The sequence below is a fragment of the Ochotona princeps genome, chromosome 10 (assembly GCF_030435755.1).
Source record: "Ochotona princeps isolate mOchPri1 chromosome 10, mOchPri1.hap1, whole genome shotgun sequence".
In the NCBI taxonomy this organism is placed as follows: domain Eukaryota; kingdom Metazoa; phylum Chordata; class Mammalia; order Lagomorpha; family Ochotonidae; genus Ochotona; species Ochotona princeps.
In genome coordinates, this window is record NC_080841.1 from 38,129,516 (window position 1) to 38,153,143 (window position 23,628).

The following is a 23,628-nucleotide window of genomic DNA, read 5'->3' on the forward strand; positions in this document are numbered from 1 at the left end:
CCCATATTAGATACCTGGAGGAAGTTCTAGGCTGCCGACTGGCCCAGCTCTGGCCCTTGCGGGATTTGGCGAGTGAGACAGCGGGTGGAAGATTCTCCTTCCTGTTTCTCCTTTCTCTGTAACTCTGCCTTTCAAATAAAAACAAAGAAATCTTTTAAAAAATTGTGGCAGCAATCTAAATATAAAATTGTGTTGTTAAAAATGATAACTCTGGTGCTCTGAAAAAGATTGCACATTATTGAGAACAGTTGTTTTGGGAGGAAAGATCTATAATATTCATCATGGCAACTAATGCAAATTCTTGCTCCTACATTTTCTACATTTTGAAATTTTCAGGGAGATGTTACAATTTTTTAACCCATCTTCAAAGTCTCATTTCATTTGTATTTTTTTTTTTTCGTAGAGATGTGAACTATGTCCCCATAAGGATGGAGCTTTAAAAAGAACAGATAATGGGGGTAAGTGCAGAGATATCTTAAACAATTTTTATTGAAAACTGGAGTGGTACAGCATTTTCCAAGAATGATAGTTCAGAATATTTCAAATGAAATAGTGTTCATTAAAAATTTTGTTGGGCCCAGCGTGATGGCTCAGTGGCTAAATCCTTGCCTTGCACATGCCAGGATCCCATATGGGCACCTGGCTGCTTCACTTCCCATCCAGCTCCCTGCCTGTGGCATGGGAAAGCAGTACAGGGTGGCCCAAAGTCTTGGGACCCTGTACCAGCATGGGAGACCCGGAAGAAGCTCCTGGCTTTGGATTGGCTCAGCTCTGGCTGTTGCGACCACTTGGGGAGTGAACCAGTAGGTAGAAGATCTTTTTCTCTGTCTTTCCTTCTCTCTGTAAATTTGCCTTTGCAGTAAAAATCAATATGTTTAAATTCTTTAAATCAATATTTGTGTGTAACTTATGTATCCTTTGTACTGAAATACCTTTTTTTCTGCTGTGGGTGGAAAAAATTAAACATTGGCTAATTTATGCAGGAATTATCTGCATATTTCTGATTAAGTATTAACTTTAATGATTGTAACATCTTAATCTTAGAAACTACTTTTGAAAAATAAGTCACTTTTTTGGTAACATTTTTGTGGTAAATGTTCTTTTAGCATCCTGAGGCCCTTTATTGCTTTAATATGAAGAAATGCTGACACCTGTTTCTAAGTTTTGATGTGTTTTTTTTTTGAAGACTCTTATTTATTTATTTTATTTGAAAGGTGGGAATGACTGGGATGAACAAACAGAGGGAGTTCTTCCATCTTCCGCTGGAGTCCCCAGTTGGCTGCAGCTGCCTCAGCTGGGGCATGTCGAAGTCAGGAGGCAGCTGCGGTACTTTCCCAGGCACATTAACAGGGGGATAGAATAGAGTGGGGCAGCTGGAACTTGAGCCAGTGCCCAAAAAGGATGCCTGCGTTGTGTATTTTAACATTGCATGTTTAGACTGTGTAGTGCCTGCCAGTCATACTGTTTTCCCCCCAGCAAAGAAAAAAGGAAGTTAAAAACACTGCTTTTATTATTGCCTTTTCTGAGTTTTTCAACAACTTCTCTGCTACTAGTATAACTGTTACTTTCTTGCATATCCTAAGTATTTTTTGCATGTACAGATTATTAAGACCAAATTGGAGAGAGAGAGCTTCTGCCCACTACTTTACTCCCTAAATGAATGCAGCGTCCTGGGCTGGGCAAGCCTCTGGGAATTCCACCCCGCTGTGGATGGCAGGGGCCCAAGCTCTTGGTGCGTCTTCTGTTGCTTTCTCAGGCCCATTTGTAGAAGCTAGTTCGGAAGTGGAACTGCCCGCACTCAAAGGGTGCTGATATGGGACACTGGTGTCACATAGGCAGTGGCTTAGCCCACTGTGCCACAGTGCTGGTTTCTTCTTTTGTTTTGAAAGCTACAGGTGTGCTATATTATCAGTTACTTGTTGACAGACTTATAATCTGTTTTTATAAATAATGCTTTTTATATATCATTCTGATTTGTATATGTGTAAGAATATTGATCCCTAGATGTGAAATTGTTAGATTAAATTGTTAGATTATAAAAGATTTTGCATTTAATTTTAATAGGTATTCCTAAATTATTTTCCCTGTTGCTGCTCCAATAGCAATAAAGAAGTTGTTCCTGTCCCACCCCCCAGGTTTATTTATGTATTTATCTGAAAAGCAGCATTACAGAGAGAGAGAGAGGGAGATATCTTTCACTGACTCATTCTCTTCCCAGTGGCTGTAGCAGCCAGAGCTGGGCTAGTCTGAAGCCAGGAGCCCAGAGCTTTTCCCCTGTTTCCAGGTGTAGCTCACCAGGGACCTTGGTTATCTGCTGCTTTCCCAGGCACAGCAAGGAGCTGAATTGGAAGTAAAGTAGCCTGGACTGGAACCTGTGCCCATATGCAATGCTGGTGCCATGAGTGATAGCTTTACCTGCTGTATCACAGTCCTGACCCTGAAGAAGCTATTTTTTTTTTTTTAAGATTTATTTTTATTGGAAAGTCACATATGCAGAGAGGAAGATCTTCTGTCTGCTGATTGACTCCCAAAGTGGCCGCAACGGCTGGAACTGAATCAGTCCAAGCCAGGAGCCAGGATCTCCTTCTGGGTCTCCCATGTGGGTGCAGGGTCCCAAGGCTTTGGGCCATCCTCAAATGCTTTCCCAGATCATAAGCAGGAGCAGAAAGAGAGGCAGGGCAGCCGGGATTAGAACTGGCACCTATATGGGATTCCGGTGCGTGCAAGGCAAGGACTTTATCTGCTAGGTTACTGCACTAGACCCGAAGAAGCTATTTTTTATACCCTTTGAAGTCTATTAGGTGAAATACCTGATAACTTTAGAGCAGTAAGAGTGCATTTCTTTTGGTATGAATGAAGTTGAACATGTTTTCATATTTTGACGAGTAATTTGTTTTTTTCTCTATTGATTTGTTTGTTGGCCTCTGATTTTTGTTATGTGGAGCTTTTTTTTGGGAGCTTGCTTGTTATCATTTGGAAATAGAGTGTCTCCTCAAAGGCCCAGGGCTGGGAGGTTGACCCTGTGTGGTAATACTGGGCTAGAGCCTGTAAGAAGATCCCAGGTGTAAAGTGATTGTGTCCTGTGTCCCAGGGCTGCTATGGGGGAGTGGAGTACTGTCCTCAGAAGAAACTGCTGCCATTTTTGTGGAGCTTAGTGATAAAAGAGCATGCTGTGTCCTTTTGAGTCTCGCTAGGATCTCTCCCTCTGTCTCCACCTCCCCCTATGGCATCAGCATGGGGCCCTCCAAGGGGCGGAACCAGTGGCTCTGCCCTTTCTTGGACTTGAGGTTGAAAAACTTTGAGTCAAATTATCCTCTTTCTAAAGTATCCAGCATCAATTGTTTTGTTAGAAGAATGGAAGACAAATTAATGCATAGACTCTTATATATGCATATGGTGTTTTTGAAAACAGCTTGGCTTTCCTCTGAATTTCTGGGCTTTTTATAAATCAGAAGTCTGATTTTCACATATTTTAATTTATTAATCCTATTTTTCATGACTTCTATTATTAGGGAGGCTTTTCCTTTAGTTAGTGAGGCAATTGATGACAGTTTCCTGTTACATATGTATTTTTTCAGAGAATTTATTTTACTTGAAAGTCAAAATTGGAGGGGGGGAAGGTAGAGATATCAGTCTTCTCTTTTTAAAAAAGATGTATTTATTTTTGTTGGCAACTCAAATTTACAGAGAGAAGGAGAGATAGAAAGATCTTCCATTTGCTGGTTCACTCTGCAAGTGGCCACAAAGGCCAGAGATGAGCTGATCCAAAGCCAGGAGCTAGGAACTTGTTGCGGGGCTCCCAGGTGGGTGTAGGGTCCCAAGACTTTGGGCCACCCTCTACTGCTTTCCCAGGCCACAGGCAGAGAGCTGGTTGGGAAGTGGAGCAGCTGGGATTAGAACCAGCACCCACTTGCAATTCTGGCACATATAAGGTGAGGACTGTAGCCATTAGGCTACCACATTGGCCCAAGATCCATCTTTCATTTGCTGCTTCACCCTCCAAATCGCTGCTATGGCCAGAACTCACTGACTCGAAGTTGGAAGCCAGAAGCCTCTTCCAGATCTCTTGTGTGGGTGCAGGTGCTCAAGCAGTTGGATCACCCTCTGCTGGTTTCTCAGGCAAGTTAGCAGGGAGCTGAATCAGATGTGGAGCAATCAGGACTTGGACTGGCACCCGCATGGGTTGTTGGCATCACAGGTAGAGCAATTGGTTGATGTGCCACTGTGTGGCACTTTATTTATGTATTGTAAGAGATTTATCTTTTTGAGAAGTAGAGTTATAGAGACATAGACAAAGAGAGGGACAGGGAAGAAGTAGGAGAAAAGGAGAGAGAAATCAATCTTCCATCTGTTGGTGCAGTGCTTAAGTAACTACAGTGGCTGAGGTTGGGCCAAACTGAAGCCAGGAACCAGGAACTTCCTTTGGGTCTCCAACATGGAAATAGGGTCCAAGGTCTTGGACCATCCTCTGCCCCTTTCCCAGGCCCAGTAGCATGGAACTGGATTGAAATTGGAGCACCCAGGAATTAAATTGGCACCTATATGGGTTGCTTGTATAACAGGAGGCAGGTTAACTTGCTGTGCCACAGTGCATTCCCGTCCTATGTTATGTTTTTGATGATGTTATTATCTTAGTGGATTCTTAATCAGTGCCTACTTTGAGATACATATTGTTTTAGTAACTTGGGACATGTTTCTACCTTGAGGCAGCTGATGATCTAAAGTTTATTATCCTTTCTTCTGCATACTATATGTGGCTGTGAGTCATTTGCCTCATTTCTGTGTACTTCAGTCTCGTCTGTCCAAGGGTGGTAAATGGGCCAAGTTCAAATGTGGTAATGTATCTGGTGTATTACACATGTCATACAGGAGTGAAAGTTGATTTTTGTAATCAGCTACAATTGGATGAATAAAGTGTTATGTGTTTTCTCTTTTGGGATATGGAGATTTTTCAGGGGTATTTCCTTTTTGTGGTTTGTGTACACAGTGGACAATTATTCAGCCTTGAAATGAAAGAGATCCTGTTAATTGTTGTACTATGGATGGACATTAAACTAAGTGGAATAAATTTGTCACAAAAAGACAAATACTGCAGTTTTACTCACATGAGGTACTTAAAGTAGTCAAACTGATAGATGTAGAAACTAAAATAGTAGGTTTTACAGGTTAGGGGAATAGGGAAAGAATTGTTGCTTACAAGGTGGAGGGATCCACCATGGGGGGGAGTGGGGAGGGATTGGGGGGGAATCCCAGTGCCTATAAAATTGTGTCACATGATGCAATGTAATCAATAAAAAAAAAGAAAAAAGAATTGTTGCTTAATGGATACGTAGTTTCAGATTTACAAAATGAAAAATTTGGGACTGGCATGGTGGTAAAAGAGGCTAATTCTCTCTCTTTAGCACAGGTGTTTCATTTGGGCACTGGTTTGAGTGCTGGCTGCTCCAATTCCAATCCAGCTCCTTACTTATGACCTGGACTGGCAGTGGAGGGTGGCCCAAGTCCTTGGGTCCCTCTACCCATGTGGGAGATCCCGGAAAGTCACTCCTGGCTCTTGGCTTTGGATTGGCTCTGCCCTGGCTGTTGTGGCTGTTTGGGGAGTGAACCAGCTAATGGATGATCCATCTCTGTTTCTACTTCTCTCTCTGTATAATGTCCTTTTCAAATAAAAATAGAAAAAAAATTGTTTAAAGATTTATTTTTTATTGGAAAGCATGTGTATGGAAAGGAGGAGAGACAGAGAGGAAGATCTTCTGTCCACTGGTTCACTCCCCAAGTGGCCACAACGGCTGCAAGCGTTTTCTACGTTTTTTGTCCTTGAATTTTTCTTTTTCTTTCTTTCTTTTTTTTTTAAGATTCATGTATTTTTATTGGAAATTAGATTTATGAGAGACACAGAGAGAACGATCTTATATCCACTGGTTCACTCCCTAAGTGGCCACCATGGCTGTAGCTGAGCTGTTCTGAAGCCAGGAGTCTTCCCCCTTGGGTCTCCAAAGGAGGTGCACGGTCCCATGGCTTTTGCCTGGCCTCCATTGCTTTCCCAGGCCACAAGCTGGAAGCTGGATGGGAAGTAGAGCAGCTGGAATACAAACTGACACTCCTATGGAATCCCGGGCATGCAAGGCGTGGACTTTAGCCACTAGGCTACCATGCTGGACCCCTGTCCTTGAGTTTTAACAATGATTATTATTCTATCAGTGTGGCTTCCTTATTTTTTGATTTGGTGAATTCCTTAAATTTGTCAGTTTGCATGATTTATAAAATATTGGAAGTTTTGGGGCTTAATACAGCTGTTCTCTAGTGACTTCCTCCTCTCCTGGAAATTCTGTGTGTATGTTTATGGATAATTGTGTTCTATAAATTATTTAGGTGCTATCACTCTTTTTTTGTCTTTTGTTCCTCACTGCCTCCTTTTTTCTTAATTTCCCTGATCCCCAGATTGGAAAATTTCAAATGGTTTGACATTATTTTGTGTTCTGCTCCCCCCCACCCCCCCGTTCTGCATATTCCTATCTGCTCTTGAAACCCGACATGGCCATCTGTCATCCTGCCCAGAGTTCTCATTGCGGAAGCTGGGAGCCTAGGCTGGCCATCCCCTGAGACAAGTGCCACCTAGAAAAAGTCTTTGCAGAAAAGAAAAAAACAAAAACAAAATACCTGAAATCCTCTAGTGTTCGGGTATTTTTCAGTGCTTACACATTTTAGCTTTAAACTTTTTGTTTCTTTTCTGTAATTTGTTTTTTCTTTAATGATGTTTAACCTGCTTGAAACAGTTGATTTGAAGTTTTTCTATAAGATTCAGTATCTTTACTTTCATAGGCAGTTTTTTTGTTCATTTCTTTCTGAATAGGCCATGTTTTTGTTTTTCTTTGCATATATGTTTTTTAAAGAACTAGACATGTTGAATATTATGAAATTATGTTCTTACCCCCTGACAGGATTTAATAATCTTGCTTGCTGTTGGGAAAAGATATTTATTGTTTTTGTGGCTTCGTAAAGCCATGTTTGTAAAATATGAAGTTGTTGTCATGTGTTTGAATTTTCTGTATCTTTGTTTTGTTTACCGTTAGTATTTTGACAAAAAATTTTTAATACCAGTTGGGTGAGAAGGAAAATTGAAAAGGAAATGAACAACAAAACCTTTCTTGTATTTTTGAAGTTAGAGTGCATAGTAGGCTTTCCTTCAGTGGCTGACAAATCATTTACAGCTTGCTGTTAGTGCCTAATTCCAGCAAGGGTTCAAAGTTCAGGGTCTTCTCAGATTGTTTAGGAGGGTCCTGGAGTCCAGCCTTGTTTTCTGCTCCCAAACAGTAATATGCTTCTGAATGCACCAGTTTCCTCCAGGAACTTTACTCCGCATTTTTTTAAAGCAAAGATTTTTTTTATGATTTATTTATTTATTTGAAAGGCAGAGTTATAAAGGGAGAGAGAGATAAGTTTTCTATCTGCTTACTGGCTGACTCCCCAGATGGCTACAATGGTTGGAACTGAGCTGATCTGAAGCCAGGAAAAAGCAGCTTCTTCTGGGTCTCCTTTGTGGGTGAAGGGGCCCAAGGACTTGGGGCATCTGCTTTTGTTTTCCCAGATGTGTTAGTAGGGAGCTGGATTGGAATTGTAGCTGGCTGCTCATGGGATTCTGGCACCTCAGTCTGAGTCTAAATAAATGAATTTTAATCAGGAAGTATCAAATATATGTGAAACAAAATTAGCCATTGCTGTAATGAACTGAAGACTCTTAACATAAATTCTAGAAGTAAAACCAAAAATTGAGCCATCAGTGGCTAAACAGATGAACAACTGTTTCAACATGGGTAAAAAGAAAAGTGTTGGAGGTGAGCACCGTGGTGTTGCAGGTTAAGCTCTCATAGCAGAGTGTACTCTGCTTGCACTCCAGTGTCCTGCTGTTGCATCCCAGGAGGTAGCAGTTTATGGCTGAAGTGCAGGGCATTAAAGATCCAGATTCAGTCTGGCTGTTGTAGGCATTTGAGAAGTGAACCAGCAAGTAGAAGACTGATATTTCTGTTTCTCCCTCCTGCCTTTTTTAGTTTTTAAAAATTTATTTATTTCCATTGGAAAGTCAGATTACTAGAGAGGCAGAAAGATCTCTCATCTGCTGGCTCACTTTCCAAGTAGCACTCTCCCTAAATGGTCATAACAGCCGGAGCTGAGCTGATCCGAAGCCATGAGTCCAGAGTTTCTCCTGGGTCTCCCACGTAGGTGCACGATACCAAGGCTTTGGACTGTCCTCGCCTGCTTTCCCAGGCCACTAGCGGAGAGATGGATGGGAAGTAGAGCAGCCGGTATATGAACTGGTCCCCAAATGGCATCCTGGCACATGCAAAGACTTCAGCCACTAAGCTACCACACTGGGCCCCAAAATAAATATTTTAAATATACTTTTTAAAAAGAAAGAATTGGTAGGTGAAAAGGTAGGTCAGAAGAAAAAAATCCACAATGTTAGCATAAAGCAAAAAGGTATGAAAAATGCAAAAAAGAGGGCAGGATGAGTTATGTCTCCATCCCTGTATATCAGTGTCTCTGCTGTTCTATGTCCAATCATGCTCCTTGCTGATGACCTAAGAAAAGCAGCAGAAGGAAGCCCAAGTATTTGAGCACATGGAAGGCATGTGAAGCTTCTAGCTTCATCCTAGCCCAGTCGTAGCTGCTGCTATGGACCAGAGGAGGGAAGTTGCCTTGCTCTCTCTGGCTGTCTCTTAACTCTTTCAAATAAAGAAATTATGTATCTGTGTATTTTCTGTGTGTGTATAATTTCATTTTATGACAGTTTTATAGGCTCTGGGATGCCCCCAACCCTTTCCCTAGCCCTACTCCCCATATTGAATTCCTCCATATTGTTACAGTAGTACAGTTCATAACCAATCATGATTCCTTCATTGCGGGCTTGGACCATGCAAGAGTCCAGTATCTTATTATCCAGATAAATTCAACAGTTTCATTGGGAGACAATCCCTGGTCTGAAAGTAGAGCTGGCAGAATATCATCCCCTTCAATGAAAAGCCACTACACAACTTCAACAACAGGAAGAAACATGGAAATTTACAAGATCATGAAATTAATTAACATGGCATTGAGTGACCAATATGTTAGCAAATACAAATTCCTAATCACATCCTATAACTACTTCATTGACATCTCAATTTTAGTATATATACAACCAGTTGCTATAAACCTTAAGATGGTTATAGGGTACTAGTCAGCTGTCTTGTGTCTATTTTCATTTTTATATTTAGCAGCTTATAGTATTCAAGCGTGATTTTTACCTCTATGTATATTTTAAGGAACATGGAGGAGCAATGAAAAATATAACAGCCTTACAGATACGTCATCTGAGGCACAGAGAAATATGACAGAGAAAATTGCACAAGCAGTATTTTAAATAATTATACTGAAATGCTTTTCCAAAAAATAACACCCAGCAATTATAAATTGTGAATAAAATACATTCAAAGCGAGAAACTTTAGTAAAACTATAAAGAGATAAAGATTATATTTTTTAAAAGATTTATTTTGTTGAGAGTGGAGAGGGACAGAGAGGAGGAGGGAGACTGTGTGCATTCACTGGTTTCCTTTAGAGGCTAAAGCAAGCACAACTGGCAGAGCCAAGCCTTGAGCCAGGAATTCCTGGCTAAGTACTTGGGCTATCTTCTGCTGCCTTCCCAGGATTAGTACGAGGCTGGCTTGAAAGCAAAGAGCAGCCTGGGGTTGGAGCAGCACTGGGATGCCTATGTTGCAAACAGTGGACAACAACACCAGCCCCATATTTATTTTAATACATTTATTTTTGTGTTAATTCCTAAATACCAAAACATTTTGATACTCTTTTCTGGTTTCTGTTAATGTTGTCTCTCTTATGTTTGCTTTTTGTCATGCTGGGAATTCTAATTAACAAGTTGTTAGAATGAAAGTCTGAGTCAAGATGAGCCTGAGAGCATGGTACTTTCTCTTCTTTTTGATGCCTAGGGGTACTCGTAATTTATTACTGTCTTCTAGAAGATGGCCAGGTAATCTCTGTGAGGGCCTATGTGCTTTTAGTTTATTCTCATGTCTGTATTGTAGCCCTTTACTATCACTATGAAAAGGGATGAGAAGCTTAATAGTAGTTTCTTCATCTTTTAGGTCTCTTGAGGTACATGTTCAAACTATAGGCCTCCAGAGTTTATCAGTGGGACCTTCTTCGTAACTACTTTCTCAGATATTGGAAAATGCTTTGGGCCAAAGTGGCCAAACGTTATACCCACCCCTGGATTTTACCCTTTTCTGGTTTTAACTCGGCAGTTCTTTAACAGTTCACCTTTTTAATATCTTCAGTCACATTCTAAAAATTAAAAAAATATGAATTTTTATAAAATATTTCAAAATGGAAGTTTAAAGTAGTAAAGGCATGGATTTAACATAATGTGAAAAATAGTGACATTTTAAAAAGTTAACAATAAAATTTTAAAACTATTTCCCTTGCTCTAAACCAGTTGAAACTTTTTATAGTGGTTTTCAGAAGCAATATGAAGAATTTTATTGTTACGAGAAGTACAGTGCTAGCATCTGAATTTTGTAGGTGTTTTCCTTTGTCCACTGTTCAGTGTAACTGGAAATATGACTAAGGATGTTTTGTCGTTGGTTTGATATGATAGTTCTCATGCCCTGGAACTGAGTCAGAAATGGGGATTTGTTTTAATATCTTTGTTGTACATTTGCTTAAACAGGCTCTTATTTAGGTATCTCTTTAGAAAGATAGTGGATTGTAAACTGATAAAATGACATTATGATTTATTTACTTTTAGGTTGGGCTCATGTGGTTTGTGCCCTGTATATCCCAGAGGTACAGTTTGCCAATGTTGCTACAATGGAACCAATCGTTTTACAGTCTGTTCCTCATGATCGTTATAATAAGGTACAGTGCATATTATTTTATTACGGATTCATCTCAATTATATTTTAAAACCAGGAGATGGATAGGAATTTTTATTACTTATAAAGTTAAAGGCTTTTGAAATTTTTACTTAGAGGTTTCATCAAGTTGCAGAGAAATTTGGAAAAAAATAGAATTACAGTGCTAAGCATCAACAATTATCCTGAATGTTTCTGAGGTCACAGGAGTGTAAAACAAAGCTGTGATGTCTTGTGATGCCTTTTATACCATTCTGTGTATTTAATATTGTAGTAATTACCAGTCATTTTAATCCTTATCAATTTGTCTTCCAAGAATTTTTGATCATTTTTACTTTTTCAAGTTCTGTTAAATTTAAATTAATCATTATTTTGGGTCATATTCATAATGTCATGCACTGTTTTTTCAGTAATGAAATCTTATATCAGAATAGCACATATGTAGCCCAAACTTTTATTTTATTTTATTATTATTTTTTTTTACTTTTTAAAGATTTATTCATTTTTATTGGAAAGGCACATATACAGAGAGGAGGAGAGACAGAGAGGAAGATCCTTTGTCAGATGGTTCACTCCCCAAGTGGCTGCAACGGCTGGAGCTGCGCCAATCCGAAGCCAGGAGCCAGAGCTCTTCCATGTCTCCCACACGGGTGTAGGGTCCCAAGGCCTTGGGCCATCCTCGACTGCTTTCCCAGGCCACAGACAGGGAGCTGGATCGGAAGCGGTGGCCGGGATTAGAACCAGCAACCACATGGGACCCCAGCTCGTTCAAGACGAGGACCCTAGCCACTAGGCCACTGTGCCGGGCGCAAGACTTGAATTTATTTTAAAGATTTATTTTATTTTTTTTGTTGCAAAGTCAGATATATAGAGAAGGAGGAGAGAGAGAGAGGAAGATCTGTCTGCTGATTCACTCCCCAAGTGATCACAACAGCTGGAGCTGTGCCAATCTGAAGCCAGGAGCCTGGAGCTTCATCTGTGTGGAGTCCCAAGGCTTTGGGTCGTCCTCGACTGCTTTCCGAGGTCTCAAACAGGGAGCTGGATGGGAAGCGGGGCAACTGGGGTTAGAACTGGCGCCCATATGGGATACTAATGGATTCAATTGCTAGGCCATGGCGCCGGGCCTAAGACTTGATTTTTTAAAAAGATTTATTTATTCTTTTATTGGAAAGTCAGATATACAGAGAGGAGGAAAGACAGAGGAATCTTCTGTGTGATGATTCACTCTCCAAGTGGCCGCAATGGCCAGAGTTGAGCTAATCCAAAGCTAAGAGCCAGGAGCCTCTTCCGGGTCTCCCATGTGGGTGCAGGCTTCCAAGGCTTTGGACTGTCCTTGACTGCTGTCACAGGCCACAAGCGGGGATCTGGATGGGAAGTGGAGCTGCCGAATTGGTGCCCATATGGGATCGCAGCGCGTTTAAGAAAATAACCCTAGAGTTGCTAGGCTACTGTGCTGGGCCCCAAAGACTTGATTGTTATTGTTGGCCTTCTAGAAGGAGAATGTTAATGTTTACTTTATTTATGTAAATTCACTTCATGGAATAATATTTTTAAAAATTTATTTATTTTTACTTGAAAGAATTAACAGAGGGAGGAGAGAGAGAGAGAAAGGTCTTCCATCTGCTGGTTCATTCCTTATATGGTTGCAAAGGTCAGAGCTGAACTGATCCAAAGCTGGGAGCCAGGATTTTCTTTCCACGTATTTTACGTAGGTGCAATGTCCCAAGGACTTGGCCTGTCTTCCACTGCCTGATCATGCCATATTCAGAGAGCTAGACTGTAAGTGGAGCAGTTGGGATATGGACTGCTACCCATATGCTGGCACTAGAAGGTGGAAGATTAGCATGTCATGCCATCATGCTGGCTTCAGAATAATGAAATTAAGGATGAGTTTATGTTGGTGCAGCAGAATTTAAGATCCATGCCTGGTTTTTTCATAGTGTACATTTCTGTATATGTTGATTCTCTTCTGCAGTTTAGAAGGGTTTTGTATTTTAAAGTTTGCCTTTAAAAGTGGTAACCATTTAATTGAAGATACATCTTCTGTCTGTGAAAGAAATTGTCATGGGAGATAGTTCCATGGCTTCAAATATTTTATATGGAAAAACTCTTTTATTATGAAATGTTTAAAAGTGGAATTTGCCAGGGGTTAAATATCTTCCCATTCATATGCTTCTACTTTTTTTTCTTGTTCATTTTGCTATAACATAAACATGAAGAATTTAGATATTATTGCTTAGTTTTTACCTGATTTTGAAAACTATTCCAGAGCATTTTTGTGTGTAAGTGAAATTTCTGCCATATTTGTAGTGGATAGTGTGTAATCAGGACATTATTAGAATCTGTCATCTTTAAACTACCTTATTTTCTTTCTTTTTTAAATGAACGAGATGGAGACAGAGCTGCCATCTGCTGCTTTACTCCCCAAATGCCTGCAGTGGCCGGGAACGGGACCAGGAGTCCGAAACTTAGTCCAGATCTTATGTAGGGAGCAGGGAATCAATCACTATTGCCTGCAGGGTCTATGTGGGAAACTAGAGTTAGGAACCAGTTCTAGGAATGGAACCCAGGCATCTAATGAGGGCCACATTTATCTTAACCACTGGGATAAATAACCTGTTACAACCCCTTATCTTCATTTGAAGAACCTAGTTTGGTGTCTGGCATGTAGTGGATAGCAGTACATTTTCTATGTATAAAAATGTGTGGACATTTTGGAAAATTCTGCAATCTTATTGAATGAATTCCTCTAAAATACAGTTGCCAATTTACACTAGTATGTGAGATTGCAATGTATCATTATATGCAGTGTGTTTACCATTTGAGAAATAGCTTTACTTTACTATTTTGTTTTTCTTTCTTTTTTTGTAAGACTTTTACTTGAAAGCCTGAGTGACAAAGAGGGAGGATGAGAGAGAGAGAGAGAGAGAGAGAGAGAGAGAGAGAGAGAGAGAGAGAGAGAGAGAGAATGAGAATCATTGACTTGCTGATTCACATCCCCCAAAAAGCTGGTTAACTTGGCAAAGCTGGAAGTGGAGCAGCTGAAGCCCAGGAGTCAGAAACTCCGTGCACATCTCTCTGAGCTGGCTGCAGCTGAAGTACTTGGGCCATCACTTGCTGAGGAAGCTAGCTCTGAAGTGGGATAGCCAGGACTTGAACTGAAACTCTGGGATTCAGGCATCCTAAGCAGTGACTTACCTCACTGGGCTATAGTGCTTGCCTAGTCTTTGCTGTCCTTTCTAATGAAAGATGTTAGTTTCCTTTCTAATGTAAAATGTTTGAATCATTTTCCTTATTAGTAATGTCATTTGTTTTCAAGTATTCTGAAAGAATTTCTTTCATGTTTTCTAATTGATACTGTATTTTTTCTAACAAAGCATTTGATGTTTAAGAGAATATTCTTGTATTTTTCTATTACAGTAGTTTAAAACTTACGTAATTTGTACAGCTCTTTTTTTGCCTTTGATGGTATCAGAGTAAACTTTTCACTACAGTAATGTCTAAATTAAAAAAAATACTCTCAGAATTTCCTTGTCAAAATTATTTTTCCTGAGAGCTGGCATTCATTCAGCCTAGTTGCCTCTTCGCCAGTGTCAGCATAGTGAGTTAATCCTCTGCCTGTGGCACCAGTATCCCATATGGGCAGCAGTTCAAGTCTGTCCTGGCTGCTCTTCCCATCCAGCTTTCTGCTTAGGGTCTGGGAAAGCAGTGAAAGATGGCCCAAGTGCTTGGGTCCCTGCAACCACATGAGAGACCCAGAGAAGCTCTCGCCTTTGGACCAGCCCAGCTCTGGATGGTGCAGCCATTTAACGAGTGAAGCAGTGGGTAGAAGATTGTCATGTGCCTTGTCCCTCCTTCTCCCTATATTACTCTGCTTTTCAAATGAGAATAAATACATTTAAAAAAGAAATTGCCTGCCTCCCACATGGAAGTTTTTAGGTTCAGGTTCCTGCCTCTGCCTTCCCACCAGTACAGACACTGGGAGGCAGTGGTGATGGCGCAAATAATTGGCTTCCTTCTTTATTACTTGAGAAAATCTGGTTTGAGTGTGTAGTTGAGCTGGAATTTTATGATCCCATGGTTACATCTGTCAAAAGAACATTGTTTGCCTCGTAACATGCAGGGCAAGGCAGGGCAATTGATATAGTGTTTGGAGAAAATCAACCAGTGAGTGGGTATTGTGTAAGATAGAACACATGGGACTATTGCTGTGGTGTAGCTGGTTAAGCTGCCAGCTCCTGCACTTTCAGTCAGCTCGCTGCTAATGATCCTGGGAAAATAGCAGCAGGTTGCCAAGTACTTGAGCTGCTGCCACTCAGCTGAGAGACCTGGATGGAGTCTTGGGCTCCTCACTTCATCTGGCCCAGCCCTGGGCAGTGAGAAGTGGATGAAAGATTCTATCCCCTCTCCCTCCCCCACTCTGACTTTCAAATAATTATATATTTAAAATGAGAATTTATATATATGGAATTTATATATATGGGGAGGTTAAAATTTCTCCCATAATTCCATTCTTTTCAGTGTTTATGCCTTCCTGTTAAATGTTGTTGTATGTGCATGGATTCTAGTAGTCCAGAGAAAGTTTACCTAATAGTGTACTAGAATTAAGTAAAGAACAGGTATCTTAGAAAAGGTTTCAAATTCTTTGCATTTTATTCATTTATTTTAAAGATTTATTTATTATTGGCAAGTCAGATTTGCAGAGTGAAGGAGAGAGAAATGTCTTCCATCTGCTGGTTCACTCCCCAAGTGGCCACAACGGCTGGGTATGAGATGATCTGAAGCTAGGAGCCAGGAGCTGCTTCTGGGTCTCTCACGTGGGTTCAGGGTCCCAAGGCTTTGGGCTGTCCTCGACTGCTTTCTCAGACCCTAAACAGGGAGGTAGAAGAGAAGTGGAGCAGCCGGGATACCAATTGGTGCCCATATGGGATTCCTGTATGTGCAAGGTGAGGATTTTAGTCACCAGGCTACTGTGCTGGGCCCTGCATTTATGTATGTATGTATGTATGTATTTATCATTTTATTACACAGTTCCACAGGCTCTTGGGATTCCCCCAACCCTCCCCCAAGCTCTCCCCCCATGTTAATTTCCTCCATATTATTATAGCAGTACAGCTCATAACCAGTCATAATTCCATCATTGTGGGCATGGACCATGCAAAGGAGTCCAGCATCCCACTATCCAGATAAATTCATCAGTTTCATTGGGAGACCATCCTTGATCTGAAAGCAGAGAAAAAAAATATTTATTTACTTTTATTTGAAAGGTAAATTTTACCGCTAGAGGAGGAGAAATGAGAGAGCTGCCATCCACTAGTTCATTTTCCAAATAGCCACAATGGCCAGAAGCGGGCTGGTCCGAATCCAGGAGCCTGGAGCTTCTTCCTGGTCTCCCACACAGGTGCAGTGGCCTAAGGGCATGTTTTCTCAGGTCACATGCAGGGAGCTGGATGTAAAGGGGAGCAGCTGGGACTCCCACCTGCCTCCCAGTAGGGGATGCTGGCACTGTAGGTGGAGGCTTAATTTACTACAGCCTTGTTGCTGGTCCCCAAATTCTCTTCATTAGAATAGCAAGCCTTGGATTCCATCAGTAAGTGGAAGAGAAAGGAACAGTCACTTGAGTATTAATTTTTCCAGACTGATTGAACAAGATAGATTTTGAAGTAGGAAACAGTAAGGAGTCTGTGATGGGGATGAAGATAAGGAGAAAGGGTAGTAGTGTTTTGTTAGGACCCTGAGTGTGACATGTTGAATGCAGAGATGCGTTGTCAAAGGCCAGTTTTTCAGGTGCCTTGTGTTACATGTTAAGGAACTTCAACTTTATCATCTTTCAGGGGCTGTGTTTGGGAGGGATGTGCCTGGGTCTGTCTCTCTCAGAGATGTGGAAGGAGGATGGGGAGAAAGAGGATAAAAAAAAAAACCAACAAAAACAAAAGTAGGTGTGTGTAAACTGGCTAGGCCATCATGGCAGTTTTCCAGAGATGAGCATCTGAATAGAATGTATGGAATACTGGTACTGGAGAAGAGACAAAGATATTGGATAGTATGGAAGAGTATTGGTTTAGTGTGACTGGGGTTGAGTTAACTGAAGTTTTTTTTCTTAGAATAAAAATAAGGTTTTTTTTTTGTTTTTTTGTTTTTTTTTTTTTTTTTAGTGTGTATGTTAAAGATTTTTTTGGAAGGCAACGTTACAGGAGAAGACAGAGAAAAGAGGGAAAGCTTGCTTTTTTGGTACACTTCCCAAATGGCTCCAGCAGTCAGGGCTGGGCCTAATTCTTTACCAAATCTTAGATGAATAAAAGTCCACCTGATGTTTGTGCTTTAAATAATTATACTGAATTTTTTCCTGTATATACAACAGGTATTTTTTTCAGTTTGCCTTTTGGCTTTGGTTACCTTGAATAGACAGACATTGATAGTTTATGGCTGTTTGTGGAATTGTATATCATTTTTTAAATAGAGAGTGATTACAAAAGAATGGAATCTTTTCCAAAACATAAAAGAAATCTTCAATAAGTTCATGAAAAATGTATTATGCATAGATTTTAAATTTATTGTACTGACATAAACGTGTCATTCAATTCTACTTTCACAAACTTTTAAATTCCTTTTCATTTCTTATACAACTCTGGCCCTGATTGTTGTTTTTAACCAAGCTTTGCAAAGACTCATTTGTTGTTCTTTAGATACTTTAATCTGCATTTCTTATCGGGATATATGAAGGTTGTTCTTCAGGCAATTTAATCTTAAAAAGAGTTATTTAAACAGTTTGTTTCTTTTACTAATTTTTTTTCTATGAACTCAGTTGATCTGTTGAGTCTCTTTAATTAGGTAAGTTTCCATTTGGTTGATAGTTTTGTGATGTAGGTAGCCAAAGATACAGCTATAAAGGAGCTGCCTGCAGCCCGTGTGCCCTGCTCCAGTTCCCCTGCTTCATCTCCTATATATGGGCCACATTGTGCATTTTTTTAAAATTAAAAACTGATTTTAGTTAATATGTTTCATCTTCTGTGGATAATGGTTTTTCATTATCCTGTGTTTCTTATTGTAGATGTTTTCATTTTTAAAATAAATTTTTATTTAAGTATTTGAAAGAAAGAGAAAGAGATTTTAATTCACTCCCTAAATGTCCGCATCAGTTAGGGCTGGGCTAGTCTTAAGCAGGGACCCAGGAATCAATCTGAGTCTGTCACATAGGTGGCAGGTACCCAAGTTAATTGAGCTATCACCTGGAGTTATGAACTCAGGCCTGAGTCATGTGGTGAGATGGGACTCAACAACTTGAACTCTATCACCTGCTGTCTCCCAGAATGCTTATTAGCAGGAAGCTGGACTCAGTGGAACAGAGCTTGAACCCAGGCAGTGTGATCTGGGATGTCGGCATCGTAAGTGGCAGCTGAGTCCACTGCATCACAGCACCTGCCTCTGGAGTCATGATAGTCTCAAACGGTCGTATTCAGACCTATCCCCTTTTCTCTTTTAGCTTAGCTGCCTAGAATCATCAGATCTTGAAGCCATAGAAAAACACTGGTCAGATTATACTTCATTCACCTTAGCTTGTTAGATTTTTTTACCTTATACTTTTTGATTATATTCTTGACATTGAAAGTCTTCATCAAGGAGATCCAAGGTTCTCTTCTTGTTCCTTAGAGGTGGAAAAATGTATCTTTTTTCTTCTTCTTAAGATTTACTTATTTATTTGAAAGGCAGACTTACAGAAGAGATAATCTATATGCTGGTTCACTTTTCCAATGTCCTTATCAGCTGGGCATGGGTCAGGGTGAAGTCAGACACCTGAAACTCCATTTGGGTCTCCAAAGTGAGTGGCAAGGACCCAAGCATTTGGGCCATCTTCTGCTACTTTCCCAGGCACATTAGCAGGGAGCTGAATTTGAAGCAGTGGAGCAACCGGCAGCTATATGGGATGCTGGCACTGTAGATGGCAGCTTAACGTGCTGAGTCATGCTGGCTCCTGCACTGAGTCTTTCAGACCATCAGGTATGAATTGGATTTTATATACATACTTTTAAGGTTTATTTATTTATTTATTTATTTATTTATTTATTTACTTATTTTGGAAAGGCAGACTTAAGGGGAGAGACAGAGTGCTTCCATCCACTGATTTACTCCAAATGGCCACAACAGCCGGAACTGGGCCAGTCTGGAGCCAGGAGCCAAGAGCCTCCTCTAGGTCTCCCACACGGGTGCAGAGTCACAAGGCTCTGGGTTACCCTGTACTGCTTTCCCAGGCCACAATAGGGAGCTGGAAGGAAGTGGAGTTGCTAGGATACAAACTGGCCCCCATCTAGGATCTTGGCGCATGCAAGGCGAAGACTTTAGCCACTAGGCTACCATGCCGGGCCCATGAACTGGATTTTGTTTTCATTTCTAGCTTCCTAAGAGTTGCTGCTGGGTTGAAGCAAATTCTTATTTAGGCGTTTTTTTTTTTTTTTTTTTTTTAAAATCAGATTTTTCTAAAGCCCTTGAGCATTATTGGTTCATGAAGTTGTATATGGTTTGGAGGATGCAAAGTCTGCTGTAAATCCTGTTTCGATTTCCTTCAGTTAATGCAAATTGATTCTTATGCACAGCCTTCTGGACTCTGAAGAGTGAATGTGAGCCTAGGGTCCTTTTTTGCTGCCTTTCGTGCTCTTGCTGAAAGTTATAGCTGATGCAACTTCTAAAAGTTGTTTTTTTTAGTATCTTGGAGCTGTCAGTTCTGCCTTATTGCGCACCACAGACCTCTACATTGTGCTTTTACTGAGTAGTTGCACTGGAGATGAATTTGGGTACTTTATGGCATTCTTATTAATCTGGAATGAAAAATCATAATTCTATGCATTTGTGGAAACTGCAATATTTTGATCTATTTCTGTGTGTACACTGTGAAATTCTTTGTTTTTTTTTTTTCCACTTGAATTTCATGTTGTATTCCAAAAAGGTCCTTCAGGTCTGCTGAAGGTATGATAGAGCCCTGGAGGTCTTGATTTGTGAGGATGCTGGAGTCTGAACAGGGAAACTGGCAGCCTGGTACCTGCCTCAGCCCTCCAGGGTGAAATTATAGCCCTACACTGAAAATGGGGACAGAGGGAGCACTGGTCTTCATGGCACACTCACTCAGGTGGACCTCTGTTCTGGGATCTGAGGGGAGAAGGCGAGTGGACGTTGGGGTCCAATTATGGCTCAAAGGCCACAGTTTGTTACTGTTCTTAGTGAAAGTCAATAGATTTTGTATAGATTTTTATTTTTATTTTATATTTTTTAGTTTGCTGTTTGTCCTTAGGACAATTCTCGAGGCTTTAATTGGAGTTTTTTAATTTTTAATTTTTTTGCCTCTGAAATGATTAACTCCTTTGAGGATCCACATAACTTTTTTTTTATTAATTTTTTAATTTTTTTTTGACTGGAATATTTCATATTGTATTTTTGACAGTCTTTACATAGTTAGTTACAGTAAAAGTTTCAGGGGCTATAGGGAAGTGGGTAAGACTATTATGTCCATATTGTTTCCTTCTTGTATCTGAGGTAAATAGGGATATTGAGGGAGAAGCCCCACCCAGTTTCTCACCCACCCCAAGTCCTGGATGTGGGGCGCATGCTCTGAGATACTTGCTCAAGTGGTTTTGATAGTTTACCAGTTATGAATCGCTGCCAGTCTCGCCACTCCAAGCACGATGAGGTCGTTGAAGAATCCACTGATTGACCTAGTCCATCATAGAGTCTCTGTTTGCCCAGTATTTCGCTGCCAACATTTAGCTGAGGTAGTTGATTGACTTGTTCTTTCTTCTGTCCTTTCTTGGCTGGGGTTCTGAGTCCAGCATTTCAATTGGGGAGATCCCCAAAGAAACTTGGAGGTGTTGCCAGACTACATAACTTTTCATTCTGCCATTCTGGTTGTCCTGTCTACTCCTGCCTTTTTTTTTTTTTTTTGAAAGAACACAGGTGCCCATGGCATTTTAAGTGTTGATGAAGTTAGCTAATTTATTACTGTTTAGAAATTGGTTTCTTCTTCATTGTGTTGTGTGATTATGGTTTGATATTTATTTGTATACCTGATTTTAATCAGCTAAAAGTAGTACTCATTATATGCTGATAGTCATAGGCTACCACATGTGTAATATTCCATCTATGACCAGCCATGAATTTGAGCTTGAACAGGCAGTGTTTACTTTTAAATGGGAAATGAACCAGCTGTCAAAGTTTCTGGAGGTGCTCATCTGTTTACACTCCTTGGGGGCATTCTGAACTTCTTAACTAAAGTGTCTTCCTCCCTACTCAGCTTGTCAAGTTGGTGGGGCTAAATGACAGCTTCCATAAGATGTTTCCTGTAAAGTTGGAATGACCTAAACCTTGCTTAGACACGAAGACTGTCCTTTGTTTCTTAGGCCCCAACTCCGTGTGTCAATTCTCTTAGATGTGCTTATTTCTTGCTGAGTAAAGATGAGCCTGAATCTTGTGGCACACTGTGTGCTGGTTTCAGTGTCTGTGAAGCTGATTTTTGACATACTGGCTTTATGAATTGTTATGTTACTAGGTGTATTTTTATGTTATTGCTTTTTTTTCCTGTTTGCATGTTTGTGAAAATTATTTAAACTATCCTCAAAAGAATTCATGTTCTGAAAGTAGTTTAAATAGTAAACATGACCTACATTTTTGATGATAATTATAAAATTCAGATTCATGTTATGGACTTGTATGATTTTTGTTTTGTTTATTTATTTCTCTTTATCCCTAGACTTGCTACATTTGTGATGAACAGGGACGAGAAAGCAAAGCAGCCACTGGTGCTTGCATGACATGTAATAAACACGGATGTAGACAGGCTTTCCATGTAACTTGGTAAGTATGTGCTTATCATTATACAGAACTGAGATCCGGGAATAAATTGTGTGACAAGATTAAAGACTTTTAGTTAGGTGCCCAAACTTTAAAATAGTTTTTTTTTTTTTTTTTGTTAATGTAAAGATCTACTTCTATGTAATGAATATCATTCCTTTAATTGAGTGCATTTACTCCGGATAATATAATCTAAGTTTAGTTTCATTTTATAGAAAGTATTGATATTACCTACTCTTTGGATTTGACATTAAGATTAAAGGAGTCGATATAAGTAAATTTAATGCAGTGCTTTACTTACTATAAGAATTCAGTGCTGATGTACTGGGAAAGCAGCAGCAGATGGTTCAAGTTCTTGGGCCCTGCTACCCATGTGGCCGTCCTGGCTCTCGGCTTAGCCTGCCCTTCCCTGGCTGTCACAACCAGCTGGGGAGTTAATGAATTGTTGTAAAAGCTCTGTGTATTTCTCTGTCTCTCCCTCTAACTCTGCCTTTAATAAATCTTAAAAAAAATTTAATGAATGATAAGTGTTTCAGTTAAGAGTCTCAAGGGGAAAATGATGGAATCACTGTAATTCTTCATGTTATAATGCTGCTACTTCTCAAACATTTACTTCAGGTATTTTTTCAGCATAAAATTTCATGAGCAAATTTGTTCAAAAGTAGATTCCTATGTAATTCACAATAAATCAAAGTAGCAGTTTGGGAATAATTCAGTTACTGATTTTAATGCGTGCTGCCAGAGCGTTTAGTGTTTGGATATATGATATGCTTTTGGGGAATGAAAAGTCATTTATTTGTTTACTTAAAAGCAAAGTTATATAGAGAGAGGTCTTTCATTGTCTCTTAAACTCCCAAAGAGCCAGGACTGGGTTAGGCTAAAGCCAGGGACTTCCATCCAGGTCTTACTGCTGTCTTCCCAGGTGTATCAGCAGGAAGTCGGATTGGAAGAAGAGCAGCCAGGACGTACTTCTGTTACGAGATGCAAGTGTCCCAAATGGTAGCTTGCACTGTTGTACCATAGTGACCGCCATCTCATTTTATGTTGGTTTTTTTTTTTAAGCAACAAGAATAGCTTTAGGTTCTGATATTCTTTTTTTATTGCAAAGCGCAATTCATGTTATCTTGCCAACTGTATTATTACTTGAAATGACTAGACTAAAATTGTAAATTAATTCTGGGTGAATTCCTTTGTATCCTTTTTAAGAGTATGTAATCTGTGTCTATAGGATAAATGCCATTTCAGCCCTTTAGAGAGGAATGACTTTGCATTAGTGCTTGTGCTTTAAAATAGTAAAATGGAATTTTAATTATGGGTGAGGTGGAAAATTTATCTTAAAACAGAAAGATGTCATGAGTGTAAGTTGGTTCCATTTGTATACACTGTGGCTTGAGTTAGTACTGACATCCTGGACTTTTCATTTCAGTGCACAGTTTGCTGGACTGCTTTGTGAAGAAGAAGGCAATGGCGCAGACAATGTCCAATACTGTGGCTACTGTAAATACCATTTTAGCAAGCTGGTAAGGTTTTTCGAATTTCATATTATAATAATATATTTTAGAATAGACATACTTTTTGTGAATAAAAGCTTGTCCTTTTCCTTTGATGGTTGTGAAAATCAATTTTTAAAGAACTCTTAGCTTTTTAAAATATTTTTAGTTAATTTGATTTTTGACATCTGATTATTTTGTGATTCTTTATGACTTATTTCTGTGTCATCAGATTCATGCATTTTATTTTTTGATTATTTTTTACTTTACAGTAAACAGCCAAAGTTAAGTAAGGATGTTTTGTAATTTCATCAGCCGTTGTGTGTCTTTGCAGGTGTTGCTTTGAAGGACCAGTATTTCTCTAATGTACCAGAGAGTCTACTTGTTGGTCGTC

The 23,628-nt window shown here is 39.8% G+C and overlaps 1 protein-coding gene across 7 annotated transcripts in view; it reads left to right on the forward strand.

Moving 5' to 3' along the window:
* The window catches only part of MLLT10 (MLLT10 histone lysine methyltransferase DOT1L cofactor), a 173,635-nt gene that overhangs the window by 57,685 nt on the left and 92,322 nt on the right, over positions 1-23,628 (forward strand). For all 7 annotated transcript variants that reach the window (XM_058669312.1, XM_058669311.1, XM_058669315.1 and 4 more), the window contains exons 4-7: positions 404-458; positions 10,803-10,912; positions 21,644-21,747; positions 23,171-23,264. In XM_058669312.1, coding sequence (XP_058525295.1) covers positions 404-458; positions 10,803-10,912; positions 21,644-21,747; positions 23,171-23,264 — 363 coding nt within the window. The remainder of the gene's footprint in view (positions 1-403; positions 459-10,802; positions 10,913-21,643; positions 21,748-23,170; positions 23,265-23,628) is intronic.